This window comes from Vigna unguiculata, chromosome 5 (genome assembly GCF_004118075.2).
Source record: "Vigna unguiculata cultivar IT97K-499-35 chromosome 5, ASM411807v1, whole genome shotgun sequence".
NCBI lineage: Eukaryota > Viridiplantae > Streptophyta > Magnoliopsida > Fabales > Fabaceae > Vigna > Vigna unguiculata.
In genome coordinates, this window is record NC_040283.1 from 555,497 (window position 1) to 577,067 (window position 21,571).

Consider the following 21,571-nt stretch of genomic DNA (forward strand, 5'->3'; position numbering starts at 1 on the left):
CAAGAATAAGTGTAATTCAAGATAAATTAAATGACATAACTATGAATAACTAAAAAGGAGAGAGTTGAATCCAAAGTCTCCTCTCTTACCATCAACTTTACAATTAAGACATCTAATCACTTTTAGTGTAGAACATGAAATGCACATCTCAAATCCATTATGCATGTGTGAACATGAAATACACATGCTGCATGCTTCAATTTGATATACATGTGTTGTATATGTGCAAGAACAAAAAAATGCTCAAATCAGGTGTGTATGTGGGCCACATGAAATGCACATGCTTAAATCCAACTTGTTTCCTTATTTTTTAGGGCTATGATAAAAGCCTAATCGAAAGTTTGCTTTAAGATAAAATAGGGTACTCTAACTAAAAGAGTACAATTTCTTTCTAATAATTTTTTAAATTTTTTACCAATATGCGTAAATCATAATTAGAAGCTTTACTTTAAATAAAGAAATCTCATTTAATATTGTCAAAAAATAATTATTGAAGTCATGAAGATAGGCTTATATTTTTTTTATTTTTTTAGAAATCATTCTTACAAGCACTACTATTTTAATTTTTTTTCTCGAAATAATATTTATAAGCACGTTTTCAATATATATATATATATATATATATATATATATATATATATATATATATATATATATATATTTTGAAATTGTGATATCTAAAACACAATTTTGTGTTTTTTTAATTTTGGCTTAAATACCTTTTTGGTCCTCATTATCGTAGTGTTTGTTGCGGATGGTCCTCATTTTCACAGAATGTTTAAAATGGTCCTCATTTTAACCGAATGTTTAGAATGGTCCTCATCTTCGCAATTCGTGTTTTATTTGGTCCTTTTCTGTAACGTCGTTTAAATCATTAACGGAACATTGTACAGGTGGCACGATTTGTATTAGGGTGTGTTACGTGTAATGTACAGGTGACTAATTAACGTTAATTTTTCAATTTAGGGGAAATTTTGCAATTAGGGAAATTTTTTTATCTTCGTCTTTCTTGAGTTCAGATTTGCAGAGGAAGCAGCTAATACTTGTCATTTCATCATTGGATTGCAGTTGCACTTGCACTCTTCATAGTGGATGCAAGAGGCAAACCCATAACCACCATGCTCGAGGAAATCAGAGTTTATTTAATGGAAAGGTGGGTCACCAAGAAAAAAAAGGTTACAACTTTTGAAGGAAACATTTGCCCAAAAGTCCTTGACAGACTACATAAGGAAAAGGAGTTAACCAAATATTGGATCCCAAGGTTAGGTTTTTGTGTTTTTTTAACACAATCAACTTATTTGTGTACTGATATGTGTAATGATATTTGCAGTTAGTCAGGAGAAAAGATATTTGAAGTGAGGCACATATCCATAGTTGGAGATAAGTACACAGTGAATGTGGATGTTCAACATTGCAGCTGTAGGAAATGGTTTCTGACTGCTATCCCTTGCTGCCATGCTATTGCAGCAATGAATTTCATCAATGTCAATGCTGAGGACTTCATATCAATCTGTGAAGAAATATATCAATACATCATCTTTCCAGTCAATGGTGAAGTCTTATGGGAAAGAACTCCCTACCCTGACGTCCATCCACCACATAAGAGAATCTTACCAGGAAGACCCAAGAAAAAAAGAAGGTTGGAAGGGTGGGAGTTGAGAAAGGATAACACACAAATCAACAAAGGAGGTCAAAGAAAAAAATGTAGCATATGCCGTCAGATTGGACATAACAGGAACAATTACCCAGATAAGCCTGTGGATGAGCAGACTACAACACCTGCTGAGACTGCACTGGATGCCCAAAATGCTGAGAATGCACCAACTGCTGAAACTCAAACAACTCAACCACCAAGGAATGAAGTGGAGAGTCAAGCAACACCAATACCAACACCAGAAGAACCATCTCAGTAGTTTAGGATGAAATTACAGATTAGGAGGAGACCATGATAGCAGCTACAAACGTCTTAGTTATTTTTTAGGATTTCTGATGTAGAATTCATTATTGATGTACTGCATTTTGACTTTCCTTAAACTTCGTTCAGTTTCACTTTTGCCAAACATTGATGTAGTGCATTTTGATGAGGATGAATTAATGTTATGAATTTAACTTCTTCCAGACTTATATCAATTTAATTTTTCCCAAACTTAAATCAATTTCACTTACTTCAATGCTCAGATTAAGATGTCATTTTGAACATGTTGGGACTAATATCAACATAATCAAACTAATTCATTTCTTCATTTAACAATAGTATAAAACAGATTGGACTTTAAAAGATTACACACAATAACAGTACGAATAATACAATAACAACTCAAGTGAACCCTATTACTAATTGCACTCTCTTCTCAGCAACCTTCAATGACTTCTCCAAATCATTAATCTGTCTCATTTGTGTCATGATGATGACATCCTTTTCATCAACACCACCATTTGAAAAAGTTGCAGCCCACATTATTGGAACCACCACTCTCTAAATCAATAAATCAAAAATTAAAACCAATTTATTATTAACACAAAAATAAAAATAGATTGTACCCAAAATTTTCTACCAATATTCTTTGGAGTTCTTGTCATCCTCAAAGCAGTCATCTCTCTGCAACTACAAATAGGGGTTAATTCGTTTCTCGTTGAAACATCAATAGTGCACGAAGTGATACAACACGGTTGCCTCCAACGATTACAACCAGAGGTAAAGGAAGAAGATTGGGACCGTAACATACCTATATAATGGGATTGCAGGAAGAAGAAGATTGCAGCAATACCAATTGGGAATGGAGGAACAAGATTGCCAAAACTCACCAATTGCCCAAACATTCCCTACCAAAACCCTAGCTCACTTATTTATTTCCAAATATCTAATTAAGCCACCTGTACAGTACACGTAATACACCCTAATACAAATCGTGCCACATGTACAATGCTTCGTTAATGATTTAAATGGCGTTACAGAAAAGGACCAAATAAAACACGAATTGCGAAAATGAGGATCATTCTAAACATTCGGTAAAAATGAGGACCATTTTAAACATTCTGTGAAAATGAGGACCATTCGCAACAAACACTACGAAAATGAGGACCAAAAATGTATTTAAACCTTTAATTTTTTATTTATTTTTAAAAAAATTAATACCTTATCAAAATCGGATTGATGGTATAATTTTTTTTGCCATGGTAAGTTTTGTATTTATTGAAGGATTCGGTAAGGTTTTTTTAAATTTGATTAAGAGGACACATTTATACAAAAGAGCTTATTTACTTGAGAGTGGAAAAGTACTAGTAGTTCTATGAAATCTCAAATTTCAGATTTCATATAGAGTGGTGAGCAAAACTTGATTCATAGAAGTTTGTTGTGATTGAGTGAGAATGAGTGTAATATACATTAACAATGATAGCTTATATAAATATACTAGATTGAGTCATTGAGAATGATAAGAATATCTAGAAAATGAAAAAGGGAAGATTAGAAAAAACATGGTTACTTTGTTGGTCTTCATGGAAACATGTTATTAGAGGCCATAAAATTTAAATATTTCAGTTCATGATTTCAAAAAAATAATAAAATTAAAAAATATATGAAAAATGTGTTTGTAAGATTTATTTTATATATATATATATATATATATATATATATATATATATATATTGCAAAAAACATTTAAAAAAAATAGAAACAGTACAAAAGAAAACATAGTACTTTAGGGGTTGGCATGATATGAAAATTCACGTATAGGTTAAGAGTGTCAACTTCTTTCAAAGAAAGGAAAGTTGAAACTATCAAATGTACGATTCAAATAACTTGCTATTAGCTAAAATTAATTATATGCAAATGTCATATTTGTATGAATACAAATAATTGATAATATTTTAATAATTATTAAAAATAAATAAATATTATTAACAAATATTAATATGTGCATAAATAATATCTATACCTACTATATAAAAGGATATCTCATTTTGGTGTGCACATCACTATTTCTAATTTTATCATTTAATAAAGAACTATTTTTTTAAAATTAAATAGTTATCGTATATTTTTACCATTTAAGTAATCATTTTGTTAAATTAACTGTTTCATTCATTTAATTTTTTTTAAATTAATCATTTTTTAAACTAAAATAAGCATCTTTAGTAAAAAAAAAACTTATCTAAAAATAAATAAAAATTATTTATAATAAATTAAAAAAAAATAGATAATAAAAAAATGTAGTAGTAAGATTGTTGGTAAATCTTTTACGTAATATTGTGAAAGCAAAAGGTTAATAAGGTGAACCAAAGATTTGTTAAATTTTATATATCTATTGATAGTGAGAGAATATTAAAAGTCGATATGTGACGTTCCTTTAATTAGGATTATTGATTAAATGAGACCTTACATCACTTTTATGATAAATTATGTAGTACAAAATATATTAGTATTAACATATTTTAATATACTATTTTTGATTAAAAAATATTAATATACAAATTGTTTAGTTGGTAATAAATTAACTTTTGAATGAAAAGGTTATGATGTTTTAATTATTTAGTTAATAAGGTTATTAATTATTTAATTACTAATATATTCATTATTTAATTAGGAATTAAGTATATTTATAGTGTTTTAAATTAATTTTAAGCGGAAATTGAAATTAATCTTTTTAGAAAACTTTATCTACATCTAGTTTTCAATTATTTATAACCGTGTAAGTTTACTATATTTTACCCAATTCTTTTAACCATATTAAATGTATTAACTATATGTTAACATATAGCTTAATATTTTTTTATTTGAAAAAAATGTATAGATGATAAAATAAATACCTCATTAACAAGAAAAACTTACCTTTATTAATATTTTATTTGATTACTACTAAAAAATTTATATTACATTAGATTTTTTTGCAAATTCGTTAAAAAAATTGATAAAAAAATATTTTTTTGTCATTTTTTTAAGAATTTTAATTGAAAGATGTTTTTTTCGTGAATAATTATCTTTTACAAAATTATAAAATTTGTGAGCATTTCTTACAAAATTTATTAAGAAAAGTGTTTTGTATAAAATATTTTGTAAAAAAAGTAACAATTTCTTGTAAAATAAATTTCATAATAAAATTTGTAAGTATTTCTTAAAAAATATTCAAAGTTCATGTAAAAATGTCGCTTTTCTAATTCATTTAATATGAAAGAAAATAAATCATCTATATACATAAAGATAGAAATAAGTCAAGTAGTTGGATAGTAATTCATGAACTAGTTTATTTCGGGATTTTTTTCATGCTAAACTATTTTAAAAAAATGAGACCAACAATTGTATTAAAGTCTATTTAATCTAATAAAAAAAGTGAGAATCAACTTAGTCATCTAAAATGTATTTTGAATTTAACAAGACAATCTATTTAAATGTATAAAAATAAATATATTATTTTATTGTATAACATGTTTCATACTATATTAAAGTTTTATAATTATTTATATTATTCAATATTTTATATTATTGTATAACATGTGTTTATACTATAATGAAGTTGTATAATAATTCATCTTTTTAAATATCAATTACTTTAACACACTTAAATAATTACTCTTATGACTTTATTTTAAAAAAAATTGTCTTATTTAGAAGTCATATGTCAAACTGTTTTTAAATAAATAACCTTGTATGTCAAATTAAACCTTAAAATTATAGATCTATAAATGAATATGTTAGGCACATACTATGCAAAGTGAGGATCAATCTAACAACATACTCTAACATAGCCTATGTATACTTTGAAGACAAAGAACACCACAAACATTAAATTTAGTATTTTATTGAGTAACAATAAATGAAATACAAAAAAAAAAGGGTTCTCAAAAAGTAACTTATAATAATTAACCACTAGAACATTAAAAATTAAATTAATTATATAGATTGGAAATACAAGTTGAGGTAAGCTACACTAACTAAATCCTTTATTAATTTGTAGGATACTATGTGCCCTTAAAGGTGTTTTTAAATAGATACAATTTGCTTCATTGCTTTCCTAACAAGGCACCCATAAAGTTTATTACAAAGTCACTAAGTCTTAATTTTTATATATTGATAAATTTTATCATTATCTATAAATTAAAAATTACTGTAGAAATTTATACATATTCCATGTCTTACTTTATAAAAATAATGTCAAACATCATTTTTCACGTTATATATAATGTTGTTTTACATAACTTTGATGAAATACAAAGACATATATAAATATATATATATATATATATATATATATATATATATATATATATATATATATTAAGGAACAAACTAATTTAAAAAAAATTGAAAACAAAAAAATATATATTTAATCTTAATAAGAATTATAAAAAAATTATATTAAGGTAATCTAAACATATTTTAATGCAAACTTATTACAATATAATTTTTAGTTTTATAGATAATTATTTTTCAAATTCATTTTTAATCAAAATGAATTAATTATAGAAAGTTGACCATGGATCATGTTAAACAGAGTAACTCACACGACCCATGAAGTTAGTAGCACCATTACATTGACATGTAGACATTTGCATGGAAATTACATGAAGAATTTGGTGAGCCTTTCCATATTTGAAAAAAAAAAGATGGTAATGATTTGTAAGAATTAGAAGGTTTTGTATGAAGATGGCCAATTTTCAGTGGAAATAGGATCATAAGTTGTTTTAAGTTAAATAGTGCTTTTTACTAGGTTCAGATTTTTTACTGATTTTCATCATGTTATCTTCTACTATATCTTCTATTATATGATGTTGTCTTTTAATAAACATTAAAAATACATTGTGTTGATATTTTAAATATTTTGTTTATATTTTAAAACGTTAAAATCAGCAATAATCAATATATTATGAATGTACAATAAAAAAATAACATAAAAAAATAAATCCAACAGAAAATTCAAATTATTTCGATTTACCGTAACACATATCTCCCCTTTCTTATATGTTGATAATTTAAATTGACGTAAATAATTATTTTAATCTTACGAGATTAACTGACGTAAATCTTTTTACAACATTTATATTTATATGAAGTCTGAAAGTTACGTAATTTATTTAAATGACTAACATAACAAATTATAATTTGCATATGTATATACATAATAAGAAGTAATTCCTCAAAAGACAATCAAAATAAAAATCAATAAATTTAAATGTTAATTACAAAACTATTTATTTTTTATACCATCTTCTTGATAAAAAAAAAGTAGTTAATGTTAATGTTATCTACTATTGCAAATCACACATAGTAAACTTCTCTGTTTCATAATAACAAATATGGTTCTAAATTTTCTTTTACATAGATCAAGAAGAGTCAAAAGATAGTATAACAATTTTAGCAATCCTATTACTACCATTATATTCAATGGTGAATTATAAGAGGGGCAGGCGGGTGCTCTGGCCCCCATTTTTTTATTAAATTTTTTTACTTATGTATTTTATTTTAAAATGTTTTAAATTATGTATTATATATATTGAAAATGTTAAAAATTTATGAAAATTTAATTGAATATATATTTATTTATTTTATAAAGTATAATATTTAATATTAATAAATAATAAAACATAAATTAAATATAATAAAGAATTAAAAAATAAAAAAATAAAAAAATATTTTTTATTTTTTATATATTTTAGTGTTTTTTTACACTCATTTGTGTGTGTTTTTCTTTTGTTTATGAAAAAATAAAGGGTTAAATATGTTTTTGGTCCCTCAAGTTTTAATTAATTTTGGAATTAGTCCCTCTTCGAAACTTGATACCAATTTAGTCCTTCATCTTTAAAAATGTGTGGATTTAGTCCTTATTATCAATTTTTATTAAGTTTATTTGATGTTTCAAGCGCATTTCATCATGATAGTATTTGAATTGTTTACACCATTTGACACACTTTCGCTTCAATGTTAACTTAAATATTATCATAAAATGCATTTACAATGTCAAATAAACTTAACAAAATTTGATAAGAAGGACTAAATCCACACATTTCTAAAGATGAAGAATTAAATTGGTATCAAGTTTCGAAGAGGGACTAATTTCAAAATTCATTAAAACTTGAGGGACCAAAAACATATTTAACCCAAAAATAAAAGAAATTAGACACAAACTCGTTATTTTTGCTCTCATCTCTTTCTTTACTCGTGTTTTTTTTCGTTTGTTTATGAAAAAAAAAACAATTAGACACAAACTCATTATTTTTGTTCTCATCTCTCTTTTTTATTCTCTTCTATTATCGAAGAAAAAAAATGTAAGTGTATTGTCTCACTTGAAGAAATATAAGTCTTTGATTTATTCATTGTTTGTAATATAGAAGAAAAAAGTAATGTATTATATGTTTTTTCATAACCGATTTTTAATTGTAACTTGATTATCATATATTTTGTTTCTAGTAATTACATATTTTAATTTTTATTAGTTTATGATAAATTATTTTTCAGTCTTAAGTTTATATATATATATATATATATATATATATATATATATATATATATATATATATATATATTGTAAAATAAAATGAAAGATAAATTTATTGTAGACAATTTTAGCTGTGATTCAATTACTTTTAGTTTTGTTTTAATTATTGATGAAAGATTTTAAGAAACTTAACTATTGATTAAAGATCTTAAGAAACTAAGGACAATTATTTATATACTTATATATACTTATATGTTTTATGTATGTGTATGAATTTTTTTATAGTTACAATTATACTCATGTTTTTATTGTATTAATAATACAAATTTTGAATGTATTATTTTGGCTCCCCCGAAAATATAAGTCAAGATCTGTCACTGATTATATTATTATTATTATTATTATTTATATAACCATTTCTTTACTCTAATGGTTCATTTTCAAGAAAAATAATCTTCAACCAAACCAATACAGCAACATTATGCTAAAAATATTAGTGGTAATATTAATAAAAAATTAATATAACATTTAAATGGTAAAATTAAATCCTCTTTTTCAAATACTCTTACTTATTACGGGAGTTATCTTTTTTCTACATTCCGTACGTGTCATTAAAATTTGATATCAGAAATTGATAAAATTGTTGAAAATATGAATGATATAAAGGATGGCTTCACTAAACATGCTACATACAAGTAGCCAATATTAGTTAACTTAACAAAGCATATATCGATCAATTTAATCAAAATATAAAATATAAATTATTCTCTAAGATAGTTTTAAATAAATTTACATTAAAAGTTTGATTTTATATTTTTTAATATAATAATTAATCATGTTAGAAAAAATAATTATATTAAGTAGAAAATCTAAATTAGTTTTTCTCCAAATTTTACTATTTCTGCCTCCAACCCTCTCCTACCATTGTTGACTCTTGGATTTGAATCATCTAATGGTCTAAAATAATTATGTTACTATCAATATAATTAATGAAAAAAAAAATTGTAATAGACTGATTATTTTATTAGTATGTTGTCAAATTTTTGCCGATAGCAATATAATTACTCTACACAAGAAAACAAATGACTGAAGATGATCGAAATCATTTTTAATCAACATTGTGAGTTTATTCCTACATAAGAAAAAAAATCTCACTGATAAAATATAATCTCTTATTTATTTAAAATAAAAAATTGAAAAATCCATTAACTCTGCAAATAAAAACATGAATGAAAAGTCTTTTTTGATGTTCATAAACCAGTTATGGTGAATGAAAATGCATTTCATAATAATCTAAAGAAATAGTTGGTGCTGCTGTCATACTTAACCAACATTCCACCAACCTTCTTCATGAACATTGGTAACCACAAATTAAAAAGGAGTAAACAAGAGCTGCATTTTGGAACAGAAAATACAATTGAATAGCTTCATATAATAAGCAAACGTGCAAAGTCACCTAGATCTATTTACAGGAACCATAACCAAAATCACCAATTTCTATACAGAACACAATTGTGGTGACAGCCTAAAATTTTCAGAACACACTCAGATACAACCACCTACTGTTACAAAAAGACGTGCTCTCTCTACAAATCAAACCTCGAAAACAGAAGGTTTGCTATTTCTGCAACTTCCTAAACTTGCTACGGATAATCACAATGAGATGACTCACCTCACCATACAGAATAAACTTGTGCTATATACACAACTAACTGAATTTCTTACTTCCCTTCAAAACATTCAAAACTCTCTCTAGTTAAGTCAAGTTTGGCATTGGCACTGGGTTTGTTCTATATACACTTCTATGAATGTAGTTTAGGCCACAGCGGGAATGCCAGAATTCTGACAATCCCTGTTGAGGCAATCAAATCCTTCTACTCTAACTGCAGCTGGTTTAAGTCCAAACTTCATCCTAGCACATCCTCCTTTGCGAGATGCTGAAGATGGAGATAACAAACCAGAAGGCGAGGAAACTGTTGATACAAGAGTGTTCTCTTCATTCCCAAAGCGAGCATCTTGGATCAATGGATTCGCAGCCCGAACTGGAGGAGAACCACAAAAGTACGGAGGAGAGGAAGGTATCTGGTTGGAAAAATCCTCCCAGTAACTCTCCTGTTGAAGGCAAAACTAAAATTAATCAATCAAAGATCACAAACAACATCATCCGTTGCAGAAAAAGCAATGGCCATGACAATGATCAGCTTTCCCATAATAATAAATAAAGAGCAAGTATCAATATAGCAGTTGTAATCAAGGGTGCGGTTTTGTCGCCATAGTAAAAAATTACAGAACAATACAGCCAATTACTGTTGCAGAGAACAAAACAACTTTTTTTGACGTGGTGAAATCGCAATTGCAGTTGAAGACCGTTTCATAAAACCTTGCTAAAAAATACTACTACATGTCTTCAAGCTCAAAAACATCTAATCAAAAATGGCTATCTAAATATGCAACTTTGAAAATATCACAAGCATTCTCACATATAAAATGCATTCTTAAGAAACAAAAACAATTCTTAAGATAAAATTTACATGCCATCTGACTGTTCTTTATTCTCCTTGGTTAAAACATAAGCTAAATAACTTGTAACAGAGTCATCTCTTACCCTCTTAAGAACAATGTCAAGTAGTTCTGCCCCAGCTTTTGAATCAGACCCCTCAGCTTGTTGGCTAATAAACATCAAAAAGCAAACAGATCAGGTATTCCTTATGCAGAAAGTATGTACAATAATGGAATCAACAGGCAAACAATCAATTGTAAAACTTACCCAAAATGCCATTTCACTGGTCGAACAGGCAAGTTCGTTAAAACTCCAGCTCGGCGTGGCTTAGGGCAAAATACAGGGCCATTCTGATCAGCAATGGGAAGAGAGCCCCTCATCTCTTCACGTGCTGAGAAGGCATTCTGATGAAGATTATAACAATTCATCCTCAAAATTTGCTAGCTTCCACACTTGAACACCTAAACCAAGCCAAAATAGAAAATCAGGAAATGTAAACAGAATACTCGAATTTCATTTTATTTCCAAAAGGAAATGATAGCACACAACCCAGCTGCAAGTTACCAACAGATCCATTTAGCCAGATCAACTAAATGCATCAAAATGGAAAATAGAAGAATTAAAAATCTAAACTTCAAAACCAAAAGCCACCACCCATTTCACTGTTTCCCGACTATCTACAACCTAAACAATGAGGTCGAATCAGTGCACAAATCAACAGCAGATCTGAGAGTAGACTATGAAAATGTTAAATGTTTGTCTTTTATTTGTTATGGGTAGATCAAGAAGTGCCAGGATAAGTAAGGTACACAAAAAAACCAAACTTGGGGTTATGTTAAACAACAATAATCACTAACACCATCTTACAAACAGCTAACAGTCACAAAATTAAAAGGGGTAATAAAGATATAGAGAATAGATCTTCAGATGGGTAATGAAAAGAATGCTAAAATTAAAAATAAAAAAAAAATAAAATGAACAAATCAAAGTACAGTACATATCCTAGAGAGAGAAGGAGAGAGAGACCTTTGAGGGTATCCTCCAAATGAAGAAATCAACGAAACTGGAAGGGCGAGAGGAAGGGGACCTTATGCTCACAGCAATCCTATTTAAGGTAAAGCAACGAAGCTAGCATGAACGAGGAACACGCTTAAACGACGTCGTTATGTTGAAATCATTACTGAGCTCGGTCTTCTAAATTTTTTTGTATTATGTTTAAAATTACAAACTATATTAGGATACTATCACGTGCAAGCAAATGTCAGATCAATTGAATTTTTTTATACCAAATTGTGAGTACACAGTTACGATAAATACTTAGAGAGAAAAATATATATTTATGAGAGATTAATTTTATATTTAATATATTTTCAGAAGTCTTAAGATTAAGCAACCATTACAACCGTGTAAATTAATATAAAATTGCTGATTTAAAATTGTATTTTGTTGATAAGTAGCCGGTAAACTAGTGGAAAAAAAATGAAATTAAAAAATTTGTATGGTGTCTTGTGTTCCAAACAGTGCAAAGTTAGACCATTTTTCGATGTTTTGTAACTGTTGCTTACATAAATGTGTTTTTTTTTTTTTTACCGTTGCTCAACTACCACAACATTAATGCAATCTAAGGAAAGCCATCTTGTTACATGATTTGATTAAAGTTGAGAATTAATTTTACAGTAACCCAAAAACTATTAATTGAAATTATGTATATTGAATATGGTTTAGTTTATATGAGTTTAGAGCAATAGCGAAGGGGGATTATTTAACTAGCTATTTGAATCTGAAGTTGAAAAGCTTATTGTAAGAGAAAAAATTTTAACGTTTAGTTTTTTCTTTTTTTTTTAAGAGAGAAAAAATAGTTTGGTCTTTAAGATGTTACACTTTTATTTAAAGTTTCCTCAGATAATTATATTAGGATGATCAAACATTCCTAAAATAATGTGCTTTTAAATTCATTGGATGAACTATTATTAGTAAGCATGATACCACTCAATAGAATAAATGATTTTTAAGTGAAAAAAAAATATATAATTAATTTTATCTATTCGAATTATTTCATCTCAACAATATGATACCGCTTATATGATAAATATTTTCTCGATTATAAGAAGTGAGGTTGTTTAATTCACTCTTAATTATAATAATAATAATTATTATTATACTTTTAGATGTATCTTGTTTTGTATATGTTATTTTTGAACTAAGGTTTCAAAGTTATGAAAGTATATTTATATAAGAAATATTTGAAGGCGTCTAAGATTAGTAATTTAAATGGGACATGAAACATTGTATGCATATAATCAGAGTGACATTATTAGGATGTGTGGAAAATATTAAAACTCAATTAGGGATACGAAATGTGATACACGAATATAAGAATATTATAGAAATAAAAAGTAAAACAGAGAGTAGAGATAAAAATTAAAATGATATGAATGAATGAATGTTAATAACATGTATTAGTCTTCATCTGTATTAAAATATTATTACATCAAGAATATGTAATATAAATAAATAAAACATTTATTTAATAACCTTTATATCGAAAATGTTGACAGAATTATTAACTATTTAAATATAATAAAAGATAATGTGTTTTGGTTAACTTACTTGAACCTGAGGCAAAAGCTAAATCAAGTGTCTAAACTATGAATGATGAAAGTGTTTACATATACTAAAATGAAAAAGAAAAAACAGTAATAAAAAATGTTATATGGTAATGATTCTGACATTGAAAACTAGAACAGAAGAACAAAAGTAAAAGGTTAAAGAAGGTGGCGAAGGTGTCTTTTTGAGACAAAGAAAGCATTTTGCGATGTTTGGTTTGTGTTGTATGACATGATATCATGATATGACCCTCAGACTTTGAAATTGGCTTCCACCTCATCACCCACTCACAACCCTTTGACCTTTTTCCGTTAAAATTGGCCAACCATTTTCTCGGAAAATGTCACACTCTTCAATGTGCTCTTATCATCACATAGTCTTCACACTTCCTGAAATCGATAAAAATCAAATTTTTAAGTCTTCAAACCTAATTTCACTTCAATTTTTATGCAAAAAAATTGTGGTGCTATGATGAACGTGGACACACCCGGGTTTTGCGTAAAGAAGAAACAAAGTGTGGTGATCTCTGAGATCTTGCTTCACTTGTTTATGCATTAATGCATGAAGAATTTTGGAGTGTGGCACGTGCTGTCACTATTCTTCTCACCTTCTCACAACAATAATAAAAGTGACCAAACATGTGCTATCTCACTCTTTTCATTATATACAGTATTTCTGAAAAAAAAGTTTAAACAATGAATTGATATATATCATATATAATCTTAAATATCTCAAGTCTTGGTTTTACTGATCTAAATTACCTATTATAGTATATTATGACATAATAAGTCTTGGTGTTATTGAGTTTCATATATCAGATCTAATTTCATTTTTTGGTTTTCATTATGTTTTTCTCTATTAACAAATTAAAAGAAAATAGTTTTAGTTCTAAAATACGTTACATTTAGTCAAATAATTACAAACTAACATATTTATCTTATTATTTAGAATTCTCTCTACAATTGCAGAAACATTATAGCTGTATCAGATGATCCCTTTAATATTATTTGGATACTTTTACTTATTCTTTGTTGTCAAAATAATTACATCTACTTCAAATTTACAACAAATAAGATTAGTTAACTAAGTTGATATGTTTAAGGATTTATATTCATATCACAGTTGAAACATTTCATAAGTTTAGCAACAATTGTCAACACAAAATCGTCTAATGTTCATATCAATAAAAAATTAATGAAATGACTAGTATTGTCACATTTTATTACATATTTCACTCACACCACAACATTATATAATATCATAAAACGAATAAATAATAGCTGACTTCCATTATTTTGAAGTTTAATTTTTATCTCTACTAAGCTCCACATCCTCAAAATCTAAAAGAATTCATATTGATGACTTGAATACATATTAATAATCATTTATAGATAGAAATTCGTTTTGGACCCAAAAAAGTTATGTAAGAAATTTTTTTAACATACGATAGTGACTAAAAAAATAGATAAAAAATAAACTTACTCTAACTCAAATTTTAAACGGGTATACTTGTTGTCCTAAACCAGAATTCTTATGGTGCACTTTAATCTTTCAGATGAATGAATAAATTGAACAGAATTTTAGAAAAAATATATAGGAAGAGAAGAAAAATATTTTTAGAAACATAATAATTCTTTTAAAATGAATTTTTATTAACTAATTTTAGTTTTCTATTTGTAACTCGAATTTTTAAAATAAGATAATTTAGTTTTACTTATAAAATCTCCAATAATATTATCGATTAATATTGAAAATAATTTTGACCAAATGATATCAAATTATATATCGAAGTCTATTTTGATTTTCTTATATATATATATATATATATATATATATATATATATATATATATATATATATATATATATATATATATATATATATATATATTAAAAAATATATGAAAAAGTTAAAATAAATTATACTAGTTAAAAATACTATCATATTAAGTATAAATATATAAAAATTCATTTTTGATCTACATTATTATGAATAAACCGTTATTATGATATAGGCTAACTATTAGTTTTGTTTATATTTAAACTACAAGAGATGATTTTATTGGTTTATAAAATAATTTAATTTTAGAGGTGATTGAAATTTGAGAATAAATAGTATTGATTAGAAATTAATTATTCATCAATGTTCACCATTATGAAACCAATTCAATCGTAATTGTAGATTTAAATTTCGATTAATATAACACTTATGTTGATATTGAAAATATGATCTGACAACTGAGAAAAAATTAATTAACTATTAAAAGAAATTCAAAACATCTTTTAGATATAGGACTTTTTTGAGATAATTACAAGTAAACTTATCTCAATAAAAACATCCCAACAATTTATTTAAATTTAAAAACAACCTTAAAATCACTATATATATATATATATATTTTCAGAACCAAATAAAAATTATTGAATTGTAGAAGAAAGAGAAACACGTTTGGATGGAAGGTAAAGCTGTCCCTGTTTGTTGTGTGTGTGAGAATGAAGAACGTCACTGTCATTCCAAATTCTCAATCCACATTATGCCTTATCGTAACAATGCAAAGACAAACAACACTTAACGTAACTTTAATTGTTTTTTTTGTATCAATTCATTTTATACCCATTTTTTGCAATTATGTTAAAATACCAACTAGTATAATTTTAAATAATTTATTTGAAAAATTCAATTCCAAAATTTAGAATATTTGTAATTAAATTATTTTTCGTGCAAGATAACAAATTATATTAAATTTTCCAACTACTTTGGTTTAATCATTAAAACGTCTAAATAAAAATAAAAATATTTCAAAATCAATTCAATTTTTTTAGTAAGTACTATGTTATTGGTTTAAGACATTCAAGTCCATACTTGATGGTAGAAAATAAAGTTTGATTAATACGATTTTGGTCTCACTTAAAATTTGGAAATTGGCATTCGCTATGCCGATTTCACTTTTTTTTATATCCATGTAGCAAATAGTATTATTCACTTTCTTACATAATTAGTCTAAATATAGAAATAAATTATGCTATCTTTTGCTTCTATATTTAAAAGTACATAAAAAGTAGAAAGAGGCGATATTTATTTTCTTAATTTTGAAAGCTTATAATGGTATTTTCAATTTCTTGTGTTTTTCTTCTCATGAAAGTAATAATTTTTTATATACATTTGACATTTATTATTTTAATGACTAATATATTTTTAAAATTGAGTTGTCAACCGGTATGTGAGAAAAACATTTTCTTTATACTAAATTTGTCCAACAACTCTCAATTTTACTTTTTCCCCATTTATTGTGATTTAACACTTGATAAGGCAAATATTGACTTAATTGTATTTTAATTTAAAAATATTATTAAAGTTTGATATTTTTTTATTGCGTAAATAATAAATTAAGTATAATAAATATTTGTATATTTTATTTTTAACATAAAAATAAAATTACATAAAAATCTTAATTTTATTCATCTTGTTTAATTGTTGCGATAATGATTAAAGTAATTAAATATATATTTAATTTTTAATAATTATCACATTAAAAAAATAAGACTAATATGTAATTATTTTCAAAAAATTGCCTTTTATCTTTTTTTTAAAATTTAAAATTCTTTAATTAACATTAATTTTTCTTTGATAGATTTACGAAACAATTAATACATATTTAATTATATTAATTATTAGTAGAATTCAAATAAAAGTAATAAAATTAAAATTATTATACTAAAACTATATTATAATAATAATAATATAAATGAATTTTAATTTGCTCATTCATACATTAATGATTTTACTTTAAGTACATTTAATCATGTGTTTAATGTAACAAATAACGCAAACTAATAAAATAAACATATTATACCTCAATAACATTTTGTTCTTGCTTCACAAACTAGCTGTATCTACTTCCGAAGTTGAAAAAAAAAATCGGATTTTTATCAATCAAATATGTTATTGATGATTTCCTAAATAATTTCGACATATCCGATGTTGATGGGACCATTTCAAGAAAGAGAAACAAAGTACTTTCTGATTTACAGTGTTTAAGATAAAATTCCTTTCCTTGTAAAAGAAATGAAAAAAAAAATTAACATTTTAATCTTCTCTTCCATACAATTCTAACAATTTGAGTTCCTCACTCCTCTCCAATGCTCTGCTGAGTTGTTTTCTTCTTTCTACCAAATCCGGTCACTCTTCTTCACAATATGTGAAGAAGTGGCCACTGTTGCTGAATCACTTATTGCCTCTTTTGCTTTTCCTTCAATCATGTCTTTCTCTTCTTGCCTTTCCCATTCCCCATTGACACTCAAGGTACACTTTCTCTTTCGTTTCCTATTGCTGCCATTGATTTGGTTTCTGGTTTTACATGCAATTTTTCTTTCACCTTTTTGCTCATTCGCTACCTTTTTGTTTATCACCTATTTTTTTCCTGGCTTCAGCTCATTTCCCCCATGCCCACTGGATTGGAGTTTGATTCCCTACGTTTGAACTCTAAAGTTTTAAGCTTTTAATGGTTATTGGAATGAAAGTCGCCATTTTGCGTAGATTTGAACCACCCAAGCATTACTAACGAATTGGGCATTTGTGAATTTCTTTGCATGGTTGGTTGTTTGTTTTTCTTTGCATGGTTGGTTGGTTGTTTTGCTTTGCATGGATCTATTCTAGGCTCTTGTTGGTGTAGTAGAATTAAAAAAGGAGTTTGTATTTCTGCAACTGGCTTTTCTGTGTCTTCAAAAACCTCTAAATTGATTCAGTGTTCAAAGAATCCTTGCGTGTTGAACTGTCATTCAAATAATAATCTGCACAACCTGGTTGTTTCCACTCTAAAAAGGGTTTAATATAATTTGTTATTATATATGGATAGCATAAGGTGTATTTTCTGGGCTTAAGAACTAACTATGCTTATAAATAATTGAGATTCTGTCTGTTTCATTTTGGCAGCCTATAAAACCTTGTGGTTCTGTTGTGAAGGGGCAAAGTTTTGCTTTCTCTTTCAGAAGTCATGGGCCTGAGCTTTGTGACAGAGACATTGTGAGGAGTAGAAGGTTGCAGGGAAATTTACCAAGGGTCAACTTAAGTGGAGATTGGAGTTTCATAGGAGGATCCAAAATTGTTATGAAACCAAATGCTACAAGATTGCTTCATTATCCAAAAAGGGGTCAAATGCAAGCTTCATGTAATCCTCTTATACTACAGCTTATCATTTTCAAACTCATTTTGAAAATAACGTGTCTTGTGCTGGACCAAATTTATTTAAGAACCAATTGAAGTCTCTGGTATTTTGGATGTGGTGATACTTTTCTGTGTCTCTGAGCAACTTACAGGTGAAATTGGAGGTTTTGTAATTAGGCCTCTTTGCTCTAAAATTTCTCATTTTGACCACCCTGGAAAATTTCACTGCATTCTGATTTATATAAATATCATTGGCGCAAGCTGTTTCTTCATCATATGTTTTTGATTCTTATTAAAAAAACTGTTGGATTTGTCTTAGCACTAAACTAATATTGTTTATCTCGAAAGAGAGCACACATTAAGGATTTGATTCACAGAATGAATTTACATGGCTAGCTTACCTCTTTTGTCAGTATATCTATAACTTAAATTACCGTATGATATACACGCACATTGAAACTACTGAAAGCTATAAATATCTGTGCATTGTCTGCATGACTTCACCAAGTGTTGTTTTTGGTTCAAGTTTAACTAAGTTACTGGGCTTTATTTTTTGAAATTTTTAGGGACCAGTTATTGATTTTAAGTTGTCCCTTTTGCTTTAGTCTTCCACATTTTCATGTGGCTGCCGATTTCAGCTATCTGTGCTGTTGTGGTTCCTACTTTTTCGTTATTCTCTACCATAATGTAACTTTGAATTTGATAGCCTTGAAGAAAGTCATTTTTTTTGGAAAGAAAACTCTTTAATATTGAATCTGAACAGCTTGTTCTAACATGCTTGACACTGGATTATGTTCTGTGCTTAAAATTTAAATCTTGCTATTAGTTCTGCTCTTGAAGCAGATGTTCAATTTCTTGGAAAGGTATGCTAGGAATCAGGTTTTACTGAAGCTATTGAGCAATATCTGCTCAAAGCTTGTGAGTTTCTTTTGTGTAGTTTGTGTCTTGATTCCACAGGTGATGAGAAATTGGCTTACAAAAGTAGTCTAAATTTCCTACGATCGTTACATTCATTCTGGTCGGGTTTAAAGTTTGGCCTCATACTCACTTTTCTACCTTTACTTTTCAGGCTTCATAGGATCTCAACTTGCTAGCACTGCATTTACGGCTGGAACTGTAGCTGTTCTCCCATTTTACACACTTATGGTTCTAGCTCCAAATTCTGATCTAGTATGTTTCTAACTGCATTGGAGAAAATTTAAGACCCACGATCACCATTCATTGCAACATTTTTGCTTTATTACATGTCTGTTTCGTTAACATGCAAAAATCATTTACACATATATAATCATTTTCTGTAGTAGTAAATAATCCTTGTGTGGAATTTGGATATTCTTCTTTCTGTAAACTTTTATTGGCTTTATGGTTTTGTACTTGACGTCTTTCCTGATTCATCTTGAGTGCAAAAATGCAGACCAAGAAATCTATGGAGAGTAGTCTACCATATGTAGTGCTTGGGATTCTTTATGCATATTTATTGTACCTTTCTTGGACCCCTGAGACATTTCGGTTGATTTTTGCAAGTAAATACTTGCTACCAGAGGTGTGTGTGAATGCATTCAGCAATGAAGTTTTTTCTTCCCAAAAGTTTTGTATCCAACTGATAACTGTGAATACTTGATGCAGCTGCCTGGTATAGCAAGAATGTTCTCCAGTGAGTTGACTTTGGCCTCTGCATGGATTCACCTGTTGGTTGTTGATCTTTTTGCTGCAAGGTCGTGGATTTTATCTTTCTCTTGGTTTCTCATTCTTTGCATATTTATCTGATCCTCTTTCTGGTTATGAATTCAGGCATGTTTTTCAAGATGGATTGAAGAATCAGATTGAAACTCGGCATTCTGTTTCTTTTTGCTTGTTCTTTTGCCCCATTGGGATTCTTACTCATGTCATCACCAAAGCCATCACCAAACCTGCCACAAAAGAGGGTCATGGTGTATAGAGGCACCTGCTTATACCCAAGCAACAAGGATTTCATTTTATTTGAATAAAAGTTTGACGAAGAAATGTCTGAGTTGAACTCACGAATTTTCTAGGTACTTAATATCCGTCACAAGTCGGTCCAAACAAAAGGACCTTGCAATGAGATGCAATTGAAATTTATGGAAAAAATAGGACTAAATAAGGAGTAACTATAATTTTATTACTGAAAATTTGTTATAAGTATGAGTCTAATTTGAAAAGTAAAATTGAGTTTGAATAATGAGTCTAATTTGTTAGGAATTCAAGATGAGTATGAAGTTTTATATTGGTTAAAAAATAGAAAGATGACTAGTATTTAAGTAAGATGACTCAAACTCATTACTTAAAAGTTTTGGGGACGGAAATACTATGGGTCTTTTATATTATATGTGCTTGTTCATAATTTATGGGTATTAAATCTTCCTATATCTTTTTTTGTGAAAAATCTTATAGTGGTATCAAAGTTAGGTTTATCCTTGTGACGGTTCGGACGAGTACATTGTTAAATAGGTGAAAAATTTTACACCTCAAGGATTTTTTGTATCGAAATTTTTTTGTTTCAGTGAAGTGTGTCACGTCCGTTGTAAGGAAGTGTATCTTTTGTGTGGGCATATGATATCATGCTCTCTTATATGTTTTTTTTTTATTATATTGATTGCATAGTTATTAACCTTTATATTTGAATTACATGGTTAGATAAAAAAATTAGATAAATGATATGAAAAAAATAAAAACTATATAGAAACAAAAAATAGATGAAATATGTGTTGTTTTCACTGATAGTTAGGTAAGAACGTTTGTTGAAAAATGAGTCTTCCTGTTCAACAAATCTATATTATGGTTGATTTCAATGGTTTTGGGAGCTGATTCATCTACAGGAGACAGAATCCTTAATGCGCATTTGAAGTTT

General features: G+C 27.4%; 2 protein-coding genes across 2 annotated transcripts; one reads left to right on the top strand and one right to left on the bottom strand.

Annotated features, from left to right (window-relative positions):
• Window positions 1–9,829: 9,829 nt before the first annotated feature.
• Window positions 9,830–12,065, bottom strand: LOC114183501. Its single transcript, XM_028070537.1, has 4 exons — window positions 11,959–12,065; window positions 11,200–11,393; window positions 11,038–11,101; window positions 9,830–10,544 (listed from the first exon to the last, which is right to left on the bottom strand). Exons 2-4 carry the CDS (start codon window positions 11,358–11,360, stop codon window positions 10,248–10,250), a joined length of 522 nt encoding a protein of 173 aa, XP_027926338.1. The 5' UTR covers window positions 11,361–11,393; window positions 11,959–12,065; the 3' UTR covers window positions 9,830–10,247.
• A 5,538-nt stretch (window positions 12,066–17,603) lies between these two features.
• LOC114183937 (protein ABA DEFICIENT 4, chloroplastic-like) lies at window positions 17,604–20,811 on the top strand. Its single transcript, XM_028071136.1, has 6 exons — window positions 17,604–17,841; window positions 18,472–18,706; window positions 19,772–19,872; window positions 20,117–20,245; window positions 20,329–20,417; window positions 20,494–20,811. The coding sequence occupies exons 1-6, from the start codon at window positions 17,797–17,799 to the stop codon at window positions 20,639–20,641; spliced, it is 747 nt and encodes a 248-aa protein (XP_027926937.1). The 5' UTR covers window positions 17,604–17,796; the 3' UTR covers window positions 20,642–20,811.
• Window positions 20,812–21,571: the final 760 nt, after the last annotated feature.

Bases quoted from the DNA above. Each gene is read 5' to 3' on its own strand.
- LOC114183937 (XM_028071136.1), top strand. From the start codon at position 17,797: ATGTCTTTCTCTTCTTGCCTTTCCCATTCCCCATTGACACTCAAG. The intron at 19,873-20,116 runs GTATGTTTCTAA...GCAAAAATGCAG, and splicing joins TAGCTCCAAATTCTGATCTA to ACCAAGAAATCTATGGAGAG. The intron at 20,418-20,493 runs GTCGTGGATTTT...TTATGAATTCAG, and splicing joins GTTGATCTTTTTGCTGCAAG to GCATGTTTTTCAAGATGGAT.
- LOC114183501 (XM_028070537.1), bottom strand. From the start codon at position 11,360: ATGAATTGTTATAATCTTCATCAGAATGCCTTCTCAGCACGTGAAGAG. The intron at 11,102-11,199 runs GTAAGTTTTACA...GATGTTTATTAG, and splicing joins CCAGTGAAATGGCATTTTGG to CCAACAAGCTGAGGGGTCTG. The intron at 10,545-11,037 runs GTAAGAGATGAC...TGCCTTCAACAG, and splicing joins TTGACATTGTTCTTAAGAGG to GAGAGTTACTGGGAGGATTT.